This window comes from Eubalaena glacialis, chromosome 14 (genome assembly GCF_028564815.1).
Source record: "Eubalaena glacialis isolate mEubGla1 chromosome 14, mEubGla1.1.hap2.+ XY, whole genome shotgun sequence".
Lineage (NCBI taxonomy): Eukaryota > Metazoa > Chordata > Mammalia > Artiodactyla > Balaenidae > Eubalaena > Eubalaena glacialis.
The window spans coordinates 30,169,901-30,186,799 of record NC_083729.1 but is presented as its reverse complement, the minus strand read 5'-3'; the positions used below and the strand labels follow the sequence as shown (position 1 = coordinate 30,186,799).

At 46.9% G+C, this 16,899-nt stretch overlaps 1 protein-coding gene across 1 annotated transcript in view; it reads right to left on the bottom strand.

Annotated features, from left to right (window-relative positions):
- VIT (vitrin) overlaps positions 1-16,899 on the bottom strand; it is a 135,135-nt gene that overhangs the window by 21,668 nt on the left and 96,568 nt on the right. The window contains 4 exon segments of the mRNA XM_061210879.1: positions 3,067-3,214; positions 7,651-7,713; positions 9,222-9,266; positions 16,042-16,098. Of these exon segments, the coding sequence (XP_061066862.1) occupies positions 3,067-3,214; positions 7,651-7,713; positions 9,222-9,266; positions 16,042-16,098 (313 nt within the window).

Below are 16,899 nucleotides of genomic sequence, written 5' to 3'. Positions count from 1 at the left end.
ACTTGCCAGTCCTGTGACATCATTCTCCCTTCACCTGCCTGCCTGGGTTGGTTTTCTGTTTCCTGCATCCAAAATATCTTTGTGTAGGATGCTTACGGATCAGGATACAGAACGAGCATTTTGTACATCAGGTCATTTTTAGCCTTCTCGTATTTTTATTTCTTATTTGCCTTCTGTTTCCTGTTAATAGTATGAGTCTTCTAAATTCCAAATTTAAAAGTCTAAGTTCTGCCTCAGCTCTAAGGAAAACCAAGGGAAGGAATCTTCTGGGGGAAGTCTCCCATGTGGACCCATGGCAGCAGTGACAGAGGGGAGAGGCCTGAGAGCAGGAGAAATTCTGAGCTCGGGAGTCCTCCAACCTTGGCCAGCTCCCTTCCAACCCCAGTCTCACCTTGAGTGCTCATTCTTGCCAAGGTGGTCATTTCTTTTAGAGCCTTGTTTCCTCATTGTAACACGAGGAGGTGGAACCAGGAGCTTTCTAAGGCCCCATTGCTCTGTGATTCTGAGAGAGCAGGGCTGATTCCCTGTGGTTGTGAACTGGGCACTAGAATCCGGTGAGAACCCAAAGTACCAGTAGAGGAATCAGTCTCCCAGCCAGCCAAGCACTGGAAAGCCCTTTTCCAGAAACACTGGCCCCATGTCCGCATCGACCCCTGCCCCCATACACTTTCCTTCCCCACCCCCTGCCCTCTCTCGCACTAAGACCATTTGCTGAAGAAAGGACGGATGGGAGCCACCCAGGTGGCTGAAATAAAAGCAATTTCAGCTGGGTGTGTGGATTTCCCCTTCAGCCTCATCACACCTTCCTAATGCCTCTCTCCAACTGATTTTGTTCCCCACGTTCCACTGACGGATGTATAACCTCTGTGCAGCCATCATTTCATTGCTGATCATTCACCCACCTAATCAGAACCTGAGGCTGGAAGGGAGAGGATGCTCACCCAGCATGTTCACTCAACATTCACTGATTGGATGTCTTCTGAGTACAGAGCCAGTCACTGAATTACAGAACATCAGGGCTGGCAGAGCCCTAATAAATCATCTGGTCTGACTGGCCTGTACTTTAGAGATGGCAGCTCTTACATGGAGAGGTTAAGTGACTTGCTTAGGGTCACACAGCAGAGCTAAGGCTAGAATTCAAGACGTCCTGTCACCAGTTCATTGTGCTTTCCACTCCACCCCGTGGCCGAAGGAGGGTGAAGATGATTGATTGGTTTGTATGAGCATAAAGTAAAGGAAAACAGACACATTTCCGTTAAGGGCTTTAAATTAATAAGAACCCTGGACGGAAAAAAAGATGAATAGGGAAGGCATTTTTAGAAAGTGACATTGGAAAGCATGGAGGTAAACTGTTCCCTGTAAATGGTGATGACATTAGGAACACGTGAAAGAAAATGTCTTTTTGAGGGGAAGGAGTCTTTATTGATTTTTTCCTTCCCTGCTACATTTGTTCTTTAATCCATGTTCCCATCAGCACACAACACAATGCTCCTGCCATTTTTCTTTTCCTTGACATATTTATCACCTTATTTTCATATTCTCCTATAAACCTTGGTATACACAGCTTTTAAAGCAGCTATTTTTAATGCAAGATGACATACCAAGCTTTGAACCCCCCAATAAAACTGACCGGGAACATCTGGCACTAAAACGCTTACATTTCCTCCCCAGAGAAGCCTGCTATTCATCTGCTAACTTTAAAAAGTAACACAGGAATGAAAATAGGTTGACGTCTTGAAAACAAGAAAACAATGACCAAAACCACGTATTTTCCTATTTCAAGTTAAAATCCCCCAGAACATCTGACATTGAGAATTAACATGTGTAGCAATTGGTTATTTTCATATATTTGACTCTGACTATATACAAGTGCCACTTAGCTATTTTCCTTCACAGAAATAGAAGATAGTGCTAAATATGTTATTGGAATTTAATTCTAAAAATACAAACATTATAGGTTCTTATGAAAATAAAGCATTTTATTTCTTTGGACATCTCAAAACTAAATATTCTAATGTCTGTGACACAACAACCTCGGTTAAAATGCTGTTCTGGGATGTTCCCGGGAAACATTTGAAGGGATCGGAGACGGCCGCAGATGTTGTCAGGCGTGTGTTTTTTACTTTTCAGACTGTGGCTTCTGAGCAAGAGGTACCAAGGCCTAGGGTAGTGTCCAAGGCCGAGGCTAAGCTGCAGATCTGGGAGAAGGAGGGGCGGGTTGTGCCCGAGATCCTTTGTGGAAAGTGAGACAGTTATCCTGCCCTTAATGGCTCTTGATCAAAAGCCCACCTGTTATTTGAGATTTGTGCTTGTTTACGCCTTTGATTGCCTATTTATTTTCAGTTGATATCTGTATATCTGCTTTAGCGAGAAATCTATTACATCTGAAATAAGATTGACTTATTATCCCCAACGAGAGAAAAGTTGAGATTGGATGTTAGTATGCGCCCTCAATTTCTACCCTACGTAGACTAGTAAAATGGACTGGGGACAGTCACCTGGGTGAGTGCTGGTGGCCATCCCTCCCCCCCCCCACCCCAGTCCTCCCCATTGCCGGGTGAGCTTTCCCAGTACCTGTGTAGAGGCCTAAGTTTGTCCAGAGAAAGGAGAAAGTTCAACCTAGAGCACCATGTTTTCTGGGCATCCCACCTATAGGTGGAGCACAGGAGCCCCTCAAACAAATACTCTAATAGTCAGGGTTGAAAGGGGGCCAACCTTGATGAGGAAACTGACCGTGAGAGAGGTGAAGGTCTAGCCCAAGGCCACGCCGCTTGTTATTGGCTGAGCAAAAACTTGAACTCAGCTCTCTTAATTCCCAAACAAATATTCTCTCTACCAGTCAGGAGTGCAAATGCCATTTAGTTTCAAGTGTGGATTAACTTGTCCCTCCTTCTGGAAGCCTCAGATTTCTTCAGCGGCATCTGGATTGCTTCCGTTTCTTTCATTTACATTTGTATCAGGGAAGAGAATGAGTCTGCTATGCTCTAGGATGTGTCAGGTATTTTTTTCTGGCACAAAATTAAGCGTGGGACATCCCTTGGTTTCTGAATTCAGAGCAGCACTTACCCGTACTGAACAACACCCATCAGTGGACCTGCAGGGCCAATGTCAAGAGCTTGGGCAACGTCGGCCAGGAACTGCTTCTGGATTCGGAATCGACGTTTGCCAATGCTCGCGCTCCCATCAATTAAAAATGACAAGTCAACTTTGCAGCCTAAGGAATGGAAAGGGACTCTGTTATTCTGCTTCTCTTTCACTGCTCACTCCCCTCTTCCTCCACCAGAGCCCCCTGGGATGCCAACGAAAAGAAAGTTTAAAAAAAATAAGTAGCAAGATGCAAGGTATACTTATTTATTTATATCCGTAACTGATTTTCACCGGGTACCAAGGTCCTGGACACTGGGCTGGTACTTATTTCCATGACTGTTGTAGAATTCTCTGTATCAGCCACAGTTACAGACTACAGAAGCAGGGACCTCCCAGTCAAGTCTAAGAAGGCCCTCAGAATGGTCTCCTAGTTCAGACCATATAAGTGCAGACCCCCAGATGTGGGCATTCACCCAGACTGAGTCCCTGGAGCTTATGGTCTTTTACTCTCATCCTAACTTTTTAGAATTGTGTGTTGGCTCTCTTTAAAGGTGGGAAGAATCGGCAGGACCAGTGCAGAGGGGAGGGCAGGAAGTGTAGATTGAGAAATGGATACTTATCTTATCCTTAACTTCCCTGGGTGGGGCAACCCTAGAAATTATCCACCTGTCTCGACAGATACCTGTTCTTATTTGTAGCTGCCTTAGATTTTTGCCCCTTCTCTTAGTTGTAACAAAGACTAGGACAGCTCTGGTTAGGATCTCGGGACCTCTGCAAGTAGATGAAGGTTAGGATGAAGGTGGGGGGATGGTGGGGCTGCAAGCTGGTTCAAACTTTCAAACGCTGAAAGGAATTGATGGAAAGCCACGTAAGCAAGTAGAAGTCGGTGTCTTTTTTATTTATTTATGTATTTTTGGCCGCGTTGAGTCTTCGTTGCTGCGCGCGGGCTTTCTCTAGTTGCGGTGAGCGGGGGCTACTCTTCGTTGCCGTGCGCGGGCTTCCTATTGCAGTGGCTTCTCTTGTTCTGGAGCACGGGCTCTAGGTGCGCGGGCTTCAGTAGTTGTGGCACATGGGCTCAGTAGTTGTGGCTCGCGGGCTCTAGAGCGCAGGCTTAGTAGCTGTGGCGCACGGGCTTAGTTGCTCCGCGGCATGTGGGATCTTCCCGGACCAGGGCTCGAACCCGTGTCCCCTGCATTGGCAGGCGGATTCTTAACCACTGTGCCACCAGGGAAGTCCAAGTTGGTGTCTTCTTTGCTCTCGACTGAAATTATATCATCTCAGGATGATAAAACTGATTATTCAGTGCTGATTAGAAGTTTCTTATTGGGAGGTATATAGTCTCTTGATTAACAAAAAATGAGGAATGAGTTCTTTAATAACTGCAATTTGGGAGACAAAAATATTTCAAAGCAGAGTTCCGTGGGCGAAAAGGAGAGAGACAGTAAAATTAGAAATTTCTGGACTGGAGTGTCCAGGAGGACATGGGGGCCAGCTCTGCCCTGTGTGGGAAGGGTGCAGCTGTCCAGACCAGCCTGGATCTCTAAGCTGCCACACGATCGCCCATGAGGCTGCTCTCAACTTCTGTTCTCTGCATTGTGTTGCTTCCATGGGACTGGGGTCCTCCCATTCCCCAAAAGGAGAAGCTCCATGGCAAGGAGGGATATATATATATATATATATATATTTTTTTTTTTTAATGAAAGCAAGATATGAACATGAGTTGATACAGTTTTAAGCAGAATTGATGAGAAATATTTAGTAAAGAGTGACACTACAGAATTGGCAGGTTAAGGGGAAAAGTTCTGAGAACATGCTTTATTCTGTTGCTGTGGTGCATGGCAATCAAAACCAGAGGAGAAGTAGGTGATGACAGGGGCCTCTCTGGGCCTGGCTGACTCCGCTGCATCTGGAATCAGTGCCTCGGCTCACTAGGGACCTCGCAAGCTTTTAGACCCTGTGTGCCTGGATGGTCAGGGCCTGCGGACTCTTCCTGTTCAGCTGGCTTACCCTGTCCTTTGCTGCCCCCAAACTGTCTATGCTCAAGCATGACCCTCGAGATGAAGATTGGAAGAAGCAAATAAAATCAAGAAGCGGAGTTTAGAGATGCCACTAAAGCCTGGGATAAAGCAAAAGAGAAGCAGAACTGCTCTGTGGCTTGGCATGTTCCCCAAACAGGGCCAACCCTCTTTCCTAGGTCTGGGCTTGCGATGTGAATTGCCGCCAGCAGGTGGCAGTGGTGCTCTTTAGGGCTTGCCGCCCACTGGCACCTATGCTGGACATGTGGATGGACTCCCAGGCTCCACCCCAACCTATAGAATCAGATCTCAGTTTAGCAAGATCCCCAGGTGATTCCTATGCACATTAAAGTTTGAGAAGCACCCCTGAAGAGAGGTTTTCCTTCAGATGTCAGCAGATTATAGTTCAATTTTTGGCTGCGTTGTGTTTTCGTTGCTGCTCGTGGGCTTTCTCCAGTTGTGGCGAGCAGGGGCTACTCCTTGTTGTGGTGTGTGGCTTCTCATTGCGGTGGCTTCTCTTGTTGTGGAGCACGGGCTCTAGGCGCACGGGCTTCAGTAGTTGTGGCTCACGGGCTCGGTAGTTGTGGCGCACGGGCTTAGTTGCTCCACGTCCTGTGGGATCTTCCCAGACCAGGGCTCGAACCCGTGTCCCCTGCATTGGCAGGTGGATTCTTAACCATTGTGCCAGGGAAGTCCCTCTCCTTATTTCTTACATCTTGAACTGTGTTCAAGATTGATGTGTTGATTTCATAGGTTTTAAGGAGGTGAGGTGTTTCTCTGTTTCCTTTGCTCTCTTCACTCATTAGCCTGATGGCTGATGTTGGGATCACCTTTGCTCCTCCTTCCCAGGAATGTTTTACTGACAGTGGCTCCCGCTCAGGGCATGTGCTCACTGAGACCCCAGTGGCTTCCTCATACAGAGATGAAAATATGCTGATGTGAAGATGACAACATCAATACGAAAAGGACAGAACTGGGTTATGAAATGTCCAGCATGAGCAATTTATTACGGTCACTGAGGTTGCAGCAGGAGGAAGAAAAGGTAAGACAGGGGGTCTACAGTAATCAATCTACCAATTTTCTTAATTGCTTTGGTTTTCTTCAACGTGATACAATTTTATAGATTAATGCTTTTTGTTGGCCAGTATATTAGGCCAGTGTTTCTTAACCCTGGATAAGTATCAGAGTTGCTTATGCAGCTTCAATAAATAAAGATGCCTGGGAATCACTCCAGGCGGTGCTTTTCAAGGGCTAGCATGCAAAGGAATTGCATGATTCAGTAGATCTGGGGGGGAGTCTGAGATTCTGCAGTTCTAACAAGCTCCCAGGTGACGCCAATTCTGCTGGTCCTCAGACCACACTTTGAGTAGCAAGAGCTAGGGAGAGACTGATTCAGTAGGTATGAGGCAGGAATTGGTATCTTTCATTTTAAAAAATGTCTTCAGGTGGGACTTCCCTGGTGGTCCAGTGGTTAAGACTTCGCTTTCCAATGCCAGGGGTTGTGGGTTTGATCCCTGGTCGGGGAGCTAAGATCCCACATGCCTTGCGGCCAAAAGACCAAAACATAAAACAGTAGCAGTATTGCAACAAATTCAATCAAGACTTTAAAAATGGTCCATGCCAAAAAAAAAACCCCCAAAAAAGTTAGTCTTCAGGTGATTCTCACCCAGAGGTGAGTTGAGACTCACAGCCCATTGGTGGCTGACTTGTCGTAACTTTCTGGGAGAATTTGCAGGTGCTCTCCTTGGCTTGCAACACACAGCTCCCTCCTGGTTTTCCTCTTTTTCTCTGGTCCCTTCTTTCTGGTATCCTCAGGTGGCTTCTCTTCCACCGAGTTAGTCTTAAAGGTCTTCAGGTTTAAGTCGTCTGTTTCTTCTTACTCTATCCTGTCTCGCTAGGTCACATTTTCCGTTCTGACAGCTTTGGCTTTGAACTATGGCTCATCATCTTCCAACTCTAAATTTCTGGCTGGGCTGTCCTTTCAGAATGTCAGATCTGGGTAGTTAACTCCCTGCTAGACCAAACGTCTTACAGAAGATGATAGATGTAAACACTCTGCTGCCCCAATGTGCTCGGTCCCCAGTGGTCCTCATGGCAGCACCATTTGCCCTAGTTGTCCGAATCATCTTTAATGGCTCCTTCTCTTGCACTTCTACCTCTAACCCTCTGGATTCTTCCTTCTCTATCTCTTGAATTTGCCCATTTCTCTCCATTTATGCTTCCCTCTCTGAGCTCTGTGTACCATCATCTCCACTGGACCACTGTCCTCGCTGGCAAGCGAGTCTCCTCCTTTCATCCGCCTTGTCGCCCCACTCCACCCCACCCTGTTGCCATAGCGATGTTTTAAACATCTGATCCTCTTGCACATAGATAGTGTAAATCCTTCCAAAGCTTCCCTTTCCCCTTAGAACAAAGTGACAGAAGAGAGGAAATAAATAGATCCAGGGTAGGAGAGAGGCAGGTTAGGGTGGGAGTGAGTGCAGAGAGGGGAGAGAGAGCAGATCAGATGTCAAAGCCACTATGGGTTTCTAGTTGTCAATTAACTTACTTGGATCTCCCTGGGATACTGGCTCCAAAGACTGTGTGCTTAATTCTTTTTTTGGAACAAATCCTGGAAAGAGCAGTAAAACTTTTGGTGACTTACAAGAACAGGAAGCATCTGGCCTCACCCCAGGGATGGGGACAAAATGGATATTCACACTCAGCTCAGGGGGCTTGGCTTACTAAGTGTGCTCTTCTCCATAACACCCCCATCTTAAGAGAGAAGAATGAATGAATACTTACCGACAGCCTACTAGAGACACAGTACTCCCCTGGGTGCTTACAGGCATTTGAAGTCAGGAGACTTGAGATTTATCCCCTACTGCCCGTTAGGAGACAGCCATAGTCTCCTTATCTGAAAGCATTAAGCACTTTGCCGGTGTAAATTATCCCTCTGTAAAATTCTGAAAATCTTGAGGTCAGGGCACGTGTCTCACTCATCACGTGAACCTTTCGTGTGGTCCTCAGTCAACATTCAGTGACTGAGTTGATGAACAAAGATGAGTGAGACTGAGGACAGTCTAATGGGGGTTGGGTGTAGACAGGAGGGGAAGAGATGAGATACAAGCAACTCAAACAAATAAGAGGGTCTATAATGCTTCCCTTCCCCTCCAGCAGTCTGAGACCAGAGTACAGATGCAAAAGGGTTTAGGGCTTTGAGAAGGGTTGTATGTGAGTTGAATTTCAGCCTCAAGGGTCTTCTTCAGAGCTGTTTACCTGGGAGCCAAGTTCACAAATACATCATATAAGGAAATAAAGACAATAAATACGAGTCTTTTTAGGCTTGGTAAGGCCAATGAGTTTCTTGGGCAGAGTGAAACTTGCAGCACCAACCAGAAGTGAGTCTCCCCATTTCTGGGATGCTGGGTAGCGCCACTGAGAGTCTTCCCCAGTGGAGGGAGGTGCTAAGGGCTCTGCTCGCTCCTGGCTGTGGTGAGCTTTCTCCTGGCTTGTTAGTTTTTCCAGTTTGCAAAGCACATGATTTCATCTTCCCATTAAAGGTCAGCTTGCTCATCCCACTTCCTCACATCATTAAAAAAATTCACGAATGACATTTCTCAGCCAGGAGCTCCGGGAGGGGAAGAAATACATGTCCAGAGGCCCGAGTCCTCTCCTCTGTCTCCCCCCCACCCACCCACCAGCAAAATCTGCCCTTGAACCAAGAGTCAGAAGGCTGCATTTGCTGTTGGAGTTTCAAACACTTAACGCAGTAAACAGGGAACAACATTCATTCATGTGAAGGGAAAACCTGAATCCCATTTGCAAAGAAGGAAGAAGAAACAGAAGGAAGTCAAAGTGTGCTCCCAGACGGAGTGAGGGTCTAACCCATTTTGGGGGCCTGGAACTCACTCCCTTCTGCTTTTTTGTCTTCACATTTCCTTCCCCCTTAGTGATCCAGTCTTGCCCCTTACCCAGGCCTCCCTGTAGGAGTTTCAGTGGGCCCTTCGCATGGTCACCAGATCCTAATGTCGGAGGTGACACTGTTGGAAAGCCTTCTCTAGCCGAGCTTAGTCTCTGTGCCACCTGCTGTACGAATCTTGATCTAGTCACGGCCAGGAGGATGGGCTGTATAATTACCTGCATCTAGAAGCACCGATCCAGGTTTCCACAATTCAGGTTCCCCTGATTTTCAAAATTAAAAAGAAACAAACTCATTACTTAGATGAAACCAGCAGAAGCTCTCAAGTGAACTGCCAGGATGATAATGTTTTCTAACTGTGGCAGAAAGTTCAGTAAAAAAGCATGAGACCAGACTTTGGGATGAAGCAACCTGAAATCTGGGATTTTCTCATTTAAAGCTCTTAAAGCCAAAGACGAAAACATCTTTACTCTTTTCTTCCTTTCCCTGTGCACCAAGAGTCATGGAATAATAGGAATCCTGGAATTCAAGGGGACCTAAAAGCTCATTCAATTTGAACCAACCTCCTAACCTGCTTCAATAACGTCTCTGCCTAAGCGAGTGGCTGGCTGGTGCTTGGATACCTCCAGAGACAGGGAACTCATTACATTTGCAACCAAAGTAGTGCATTTCTTCTTGGACTATTGAGACTTTGAGAAAACTTTTCATTGTATCAATATGAAATCTTTATCCACCCATCCATCCTTCCATCCACCCATCTACCCGTCACACTCAATAAGCACCCAAAATATGCCCAGCATCATTCTGGGTACATTTGCCTTACCCATCTGTTTGTGTTTCTTTCCTTAGAACCACACAGAACAAATCTGGTCCCTTCAGGGAGCAGGCAGTCCACTCATTTCCCGAGGCTCTGCTTCTCATGGTGTGCCTCAAGCAGAATAGAGCAAAGTGGCACCTGGCATCCCATCTGTTTAATGCCCTTCACCACAAACCAGTGCTGATGAAGTGGCAGCGGTGGTCGGAAAGGGGAGATTCTTACCCAATAGTCCCTGATCTCTTTTGGAGAATTATGGCTGGGAGGGGCTCAGAGGCAGCACAAACATATTAGGAAGCCTTGTAAGGACACCCTGATGGCTGTTTCTCCCCCTCTCTCATTCCCTCCCCTCTCCCCTTGCCTTTAGCTCTCAAGAGCATAACCAACTGTTTCATTTCTTAAAGGCCATCAGCTTTCCAGCACACTGCAATTATTAACACACTCAAATGAAGTGGTATTTTCTTTTGCATGATTAAAAGATGCCAGGCTATTTTGAAAGATAGTCTTGTGTTCTTGCAGGTTCTGGGTTAATGGTGAGAACTGAGTTTAATTTGGCTCAGCCATTAACCAGGTGTAGGACCTTGAGCAAGTCACATGCCCTCGATGAACCTCAATTCCTTTTTGAGTAACATTAGCAGTTTGGGTGGGATGATCTCCAAGTTCAAAATATTTATGATGTATATGTTTAAACATTCAGCTTCTTTAGCCTCATTACTCTATCGCCACCTACTGGTAAAAATATGCGCTTTGCCCTTTTCCTTAAAAAAAGGTGCTGGTGACGTCTCAGTTTTTGCCCAAGGCTTTCAGCACCCTTGGGTGTGAGGAAGGATTAGAATGCTGGAGGCTCTATTACTTTGGCAGGAGATAAACAGTTCTCTGACATGAGGGATTTTCAAGCCTCTTACTCCTGTCCTGGAGGCCTGTCCTTCTGTCCATGCCACTTTCATTTGTTTGGGACAAGTTTGAACCAAATCGCTTTCATCCAAAAGCCAAAGGCTGAAAAAATATTTGGACAGCTCAGACTTGGTATTTTGGGATTTGGTAGTAATGAGAAGTAGATTTGTGAGAACATTTGTGCTCTGGTGTTGAGGTCTGAGGGCGTGGTGTGGGGAGAACAGAAGTCAGATGACCCATCCTGAGTCTACCAAAACACTAGCTGGGGATCTGGGGGGCTCGCCTACCTTCTCTGATCTCCAGTTTTCTCCTGCGTAAAGCCGAGCTCGTAGGGACTTCTCCTGCCCTGCCTCACATGAAGGTAAATGTATATAAAATCACTCTGAAAAGTGTAAAATGTGCTCGTAAAAAAACAGCTAATTATTTTTGTGATAATCCTGGCTCGGTCACCTTAGAGATACAGTCAGCGTCTACGAGAGGTATTGATTTTGAACATGCACTGACCAAGCTCCTTCTGAACATTAAGTCACAATAACCCTGTGGGTCAGGTACAGCTATGATCCCACTTTACAGGTGAGGAAACCGACGCACAGGGAGTGGCAGAACAGAACGTTAAGCCCAGGCAGGCAGGCTCCACCTGCATGTAATCACCACCTGTGTATCACACGGGAGGCGTCATGGTCGCTTCCGCATCTCAGGGTACTGGGTGAGGCCACGGAAAAGCTACGCCTGGAACTACACCTGTAACGCACACGAAGCGTGAGGGCCCAGAACATTCCTGTTTTAAGATCCGTGACGACCTTTGCACTGGTTACAGCTCCTTCTGTTCTCTGCACATCTGGAAGTCACCAGCCCGGGACCCAAGCGGGAGCCCCCTAAGGGAGGCCCTTAGGGCTCTCAAATTTTATGGGGCAGAAGCACAGGTGACCCTTTAGCCCCCCGGCTTCTCGCCGGTGACTCCCGTTGCAGTTTTTAGGAGGAGGTGGTCATCTGAGAGGCAGCAGCCTCTGGAGGCAGGGGACTCTGCACACCCCCCTTCCGGGGCCTGGCTTCGTGCCCCGAGGGCTGCACACTTCTCTTGGAGAACTTTCTCTGGCTGCAGTGAGATGGGGGCACTCGGAGAGCAGCTGCAGCTGTGCCAGAGGAGCCTCGTGCCTGCAGCCCGACGCACAAGGGCTGTCAGAGAAGGCCGAGGACAGTCAGAGGTCCTGGGCAGGGGCCGTCACGCCGGCGATGCGTCAGCAGTCCCGGGTTTACAGGTGGGTTCCCTCCAAAGCTCCGTGTGGAATATTTGTTTGGCAGCCTCTTCTCATGGAAACAACATCAACTCCACCGTTAGGTTTCCAGGCCAGTGAAGCTTATCTGATCAAACAGAGCTCATGGTACTGTGAAGCCAGGCAGCAACAGGATGGTTCCAAGGAAAAGTCCCCGAGTTGTTTAGCTTCAGTCACTCCAGTCCTGTGTCAGAGGGTCCCGGTAGGAGGGGCGGGGGTCTGCCTATGGGGGCTGGAGGAGGCCCCAGAATTCTAGATTCTGAAAATATCTGAGTCATCTTTGTAGTTCTAACAGCACAGTGTCTGACATATAGTACGCTCAGTACATTTTTTTTAAAATTAAAGAACAGTACCCCTGCAGTGGAAGCGGTGGCTTAAATTGGGGACGTGTCCAGTTACACCTGTGGGCAGAAAGCATAGTGGGAGGAGGAAGCAGGAATCACTCGGGGTCATAAGTTCGGTGTCCCGTGGAAGAGAGGATGAAATATTGAGGCTGACGACAACATCATTAGGTCCATACATAGCTGTCTGGGTCTGTTAATGGTTTGCCCTAAACACAGATGGGGTATTTAATGGGGCTCATGAGATTCCGTCCCATGTGATGTAATTTTATCAGTGACTGGAAAGGAGACAGGTGGCATGTTAATCAATTCGGTGGATGACAGAGAAGTTGGAAGGATTGTTAATATATTCAATGACAGAATTAAGATTCAGGAAGACTACAGGATTCGGGTGACCTGCTTCTGTAGAAATACCTGAGAAAAAACCCTGGGAACTTGTGTGATTGCCAGTTCAGTAGGAGATGAACTGATGATGAGAGAGAACCTCCCCCCCACAGGGAACTTGGGATGTTTTCATGGAACCGGCGTGTTTAGGGCGAGAGGCAATTCCCGGGCACAGCCCTTGAGGCATCGTGTCCTGCTCTGAGTGCCCTGCTCTCACTCACTGACGGACTGTGGTTTAGCTCGAGGGTGTGATGCCGAGTCACATAAGGACCTGCTGGAGGGATGAGAGGAATTTATCCCAGAAAAGATGAGACATAACGGAGGACATGAAGGCTACTTTCATATATCTGAAAGGCTCGCTAATTTATGCTCTTAAAAATATTGAAGGGCTTCCCTGGTGGCGCAGTGGTTGAGAATCTGCCTGCCAACGCAGGGGACTTGGGTTCAAGCCCTGGTCTGGGAAGATCCCACATGCCGCGGAGCGACTAGGCCCGTGAGCCACAGTTGCTGAGCCTGCACGTCTGGAGCCTGTGCTCCGCAACAAGAGAGGCCACGATAGTGAGAGGCCCGCGCATCGCGATGAAGAGTGGCCCCCACTTGCCACAACTAGAGAAAGCCCTCGCACAGAAACAAAGACCCAACACAGCCATAAATAAATAAATAAATAAATAAATAAATAAATAAATAAATAAATAAAATTAGCTATTAAAAAAAAAAAATATTGAAGACCCCCAAAGAGCCTCTGTTTGTATTGGCTACGTCTACTGATTTTTCTCATGTTAGAAATTAAAACTGTGCATCCTCTCATCTGAAACAGAGTATTAACTATCCATCTACTTCACTATTTATTCACTTAAAAATAACAATAGACCTATCTATTCTAACATTTTTTATGAAAAATAAGTGTTTTCTGAGACAAAAGCCTTCAATGAGAAGAGTGGCACATTTCTTCAGTGTCTGACGTAATAGAAGGCAGCTAGAATCTGATGTCAGTTCCTTCAGTCAATCTGTGGTGAAATCTCGTTTTTGTTGAAGGGTATGAAGAAAATCTGGCCTCACACAGTTATGTACGCAGAGAAGTGAGGGCCTCACAGAAGGCCTGAAAGCAGGTCCCCGGACCACACTTTGAGAAGTACTAGTTTAGAAAAATTAGGAGCAGCGGGCTTAAGTTCTAGATCGTATGCCTAACAATGGGACTGGGAAGTTATCCTACACAGGGCAAAGGTCTCTGTCATGCCATAAGGAATGCATTGGTTTGGTGGGAAGTTAGATCAGAGGCACTTTATACAATTCTTTCCAATTCTACGATCTGCTGATTTTCTAGCTGAGGAATTGGGTGACTTGTCTGAAATGCATGATTATGTGGGAAGTGAGAGCCGGTCGAAGGGTAGCTAAGACCCCGCCTGCGGGTGCTTGCCCGCCTGCGGGAGCAAGCGTGGGGCTTCGCCACTGTCCAGGCCTGTGTGCCTTGGGGGAGGAGGGGCCCCAAGGCAGGGGCACGCGGGGGTCCGCGGGAGGGTCTGAGGCGCTCAAAGCAAAGCTGCAGGGGTGACAGTGGAGGGGAGGAGCCGCAGAAAGGGGTAGGATTTGAGGCTGAGAAAGGAGCTGGGAGCATCTGTGCGGTCAACGAGATAGAGCTTTCATTAGTTACTGGAGCGTGGAGAGAAAGGGAGGCTCAGAGCTACAGACCCAGGGGGAAGGTTATGAAGGGTTATAAAAAGGGAGTGGGATCAAATGCTCAAAACAGCCTTGGGTTGCTGGGCAGGAAAAAACACGAGCTGGAGGTCAAGTAAGCGCCTTGTTGCCATCATCCCCCAAGCCAAGTCTGATTGGCGACGTGTGTCTGGGTCTTTGCTCTATGTCCCGGAGGCGGGTCCTGGGATGGCACGGGGGGGTGCCTCTCCAGCCGACCCAAACCCCTGACAGCCCTTGGGTGTCTGAACTGGCAGAGACGTACTCTCGACGCACTGAGAACGGACAGAGCAAAGAGATGCTTACTAGAGTTAAAACAACTTGGCATGACCTGGAGGTGAGCGGCAGAGGCCAGCAGGTGCGGGGAGAAGGTGTTTGTTAAGTGCGGCAGAGCAGGGACGGCAAGCAGCGGGCAGCCTCACCAGGTTTCTGGAAAGCAGCTCCGGAGAATCCTGCCCTTGGATACCCGGGGGGATTACACAGGGTCAGTTGATTTACATGCAACCAGCAGTCTGCTTTCTCTTATTTTGCCCCCTGATGAAAGTGCCTTGGAAGTCAGCCGAGCTTTCTGTGGTTGGCTCTACTTTTGGGGGTTGCAGAGGAGGCACAGATCCTGGCCAAGGGCACTAGAGGCAGCAGTGCCCCGGGCTTGGCTGCCTGAACTGTCCCACGGGCCTGTTAGGGTCTAAAATGGCCTTGGAGTCCTTGGCCTGCCCAGCGATCTGATCCTTAAGCCCTTTGTCCTGAACAGCAGCATGTACGTTGCCAGAGGTGCAATTGTGACGCCACAGAAGCTCTTAGCCTTGTCCAGGGGACCTGGTGGAGCCCCTACTCCCATCTGGAATCAAAGCAAAACAGAACCTACAGTCTCTAGGACTCTTTGAACTTGTGGAGGACAGACAGGTATCCCCCAGCAAGAGAAAGACCTGGACTCTTCTGTTCCTAGTGCCCCGAGGCTACAAAGGAAATTGTCTCTCAAGTCTGTCAACTCATGGCCCAGGCCCCAAGCAGAGTTTGTGGAAAGCATCTAACCGGGTGAGATTTTTCTTTCTCATCTCTGCAGGCCTCAACAGCGTCTCAGAAAAGAGAACTTGTTTCTTCTCTCTGCATTCCCAGTTCTTGGGGCAAACCTTGAAGAGATGCACACAGAAGTAAAGAAAGGGAAGCCAAGGGAGTGTCATAATTCATAGGAGAACTCCTGGAGAGAGAATGTATTTCTATTCCCCACACAGAACTACTCAGGCAAAATTGGCTCTGCCCTTTCCTGGGAAATGATAAAAATTTCTCTCTTTCTTTGACCCTTGTTCCTCAAGTATAAACCCGAGAGAGTATCCCTTTTCAGGTTTGTAAGAGCCTAGTTACTGAATCCTTAGGAATTTCTATCACAACCTCCACAAAATTGCGTCTGGGGAATGGCGATTGTGAAAGCTTTGCTTATTTAACGGCTTCCTTACTTTCCTTACAAGTTGGGCCCTTGAGCAGTATCTTTTGTTGGCATATCTGGTTTAATGCTTTCTGTCCAAATCTGAGTCCAATGACGAGGATTTGGAAAGACAAACCCCATGTAAACAAGCTTAACTTTCGTCAGTAGCTAGAAAGGTGAGTTCAGGTTCTTACCTGGATTAGTTCAGGTTCCTACCTGGATTAGTTCAGGGGCTATTTTGGCTGTTAGTGTAGGTGGTGGTGGACCAGAAATCTGTAATAACATTTGACTGGTCAGAGCATGAATTTTAATCTAACTGTTCTCATTCTTTTCTTGATCCATCCTAGCAAGACATTACCAAGGTCAGAACCAAGGTAAAGTTTGTCCTTGGGTGGTCTGAACCTGCCCTGGAGGAGGCATTGAAATGGAAAAAAAAAAAAAAAAAAGGATTTAACTCAAAACACTAACTGAAAATTCCAGGTAACAGTAACCCTTGTACTTCACAACTGTCAAAGTAAGCATCTTTTTTACTAAAGTGCCATATTTCTTTATACTTCATTATTCTTACAATAATTCAGCTGTGCCACTCCTGAGGTGGTTAAAGTAATTCTTCAATAGAAATGTCACTTAACATTTAGCAATTTGCTTAAACTGCATTAACATGGTACTGATGCAAATAGCATTAGCTTTCAGTCATTTTTAAGGGCACACAATGGGTTATCCTTAATTACTCTGTGGGAGAATCAAATACACTTCCACATCCATTATTCACTGGGCAATTTTTCTGAAGCAAGGCTTTAAAAGGGAGGAGGGAGATGGGAGATTCTGTAGAGAGAGATGCAAAGTCCATTTTTGGGGAAAGGGGACCACATAAAAAGCAGCTGAGGGAAAGAACCAAGTTTCATGGAAGGGAAGAGATAAGAGGTCATGGGAAAATATCAGTTTTTCTTAGAATCAAATCTATCTGCCATAACTTTTCATTCCCTTTGTCTTCATTCCAATTATTTGGACACAAACTCAAAATAGCTCTGTTTTCTAATTATAAAGCGAACACATGCTGACTGTCAAAATATA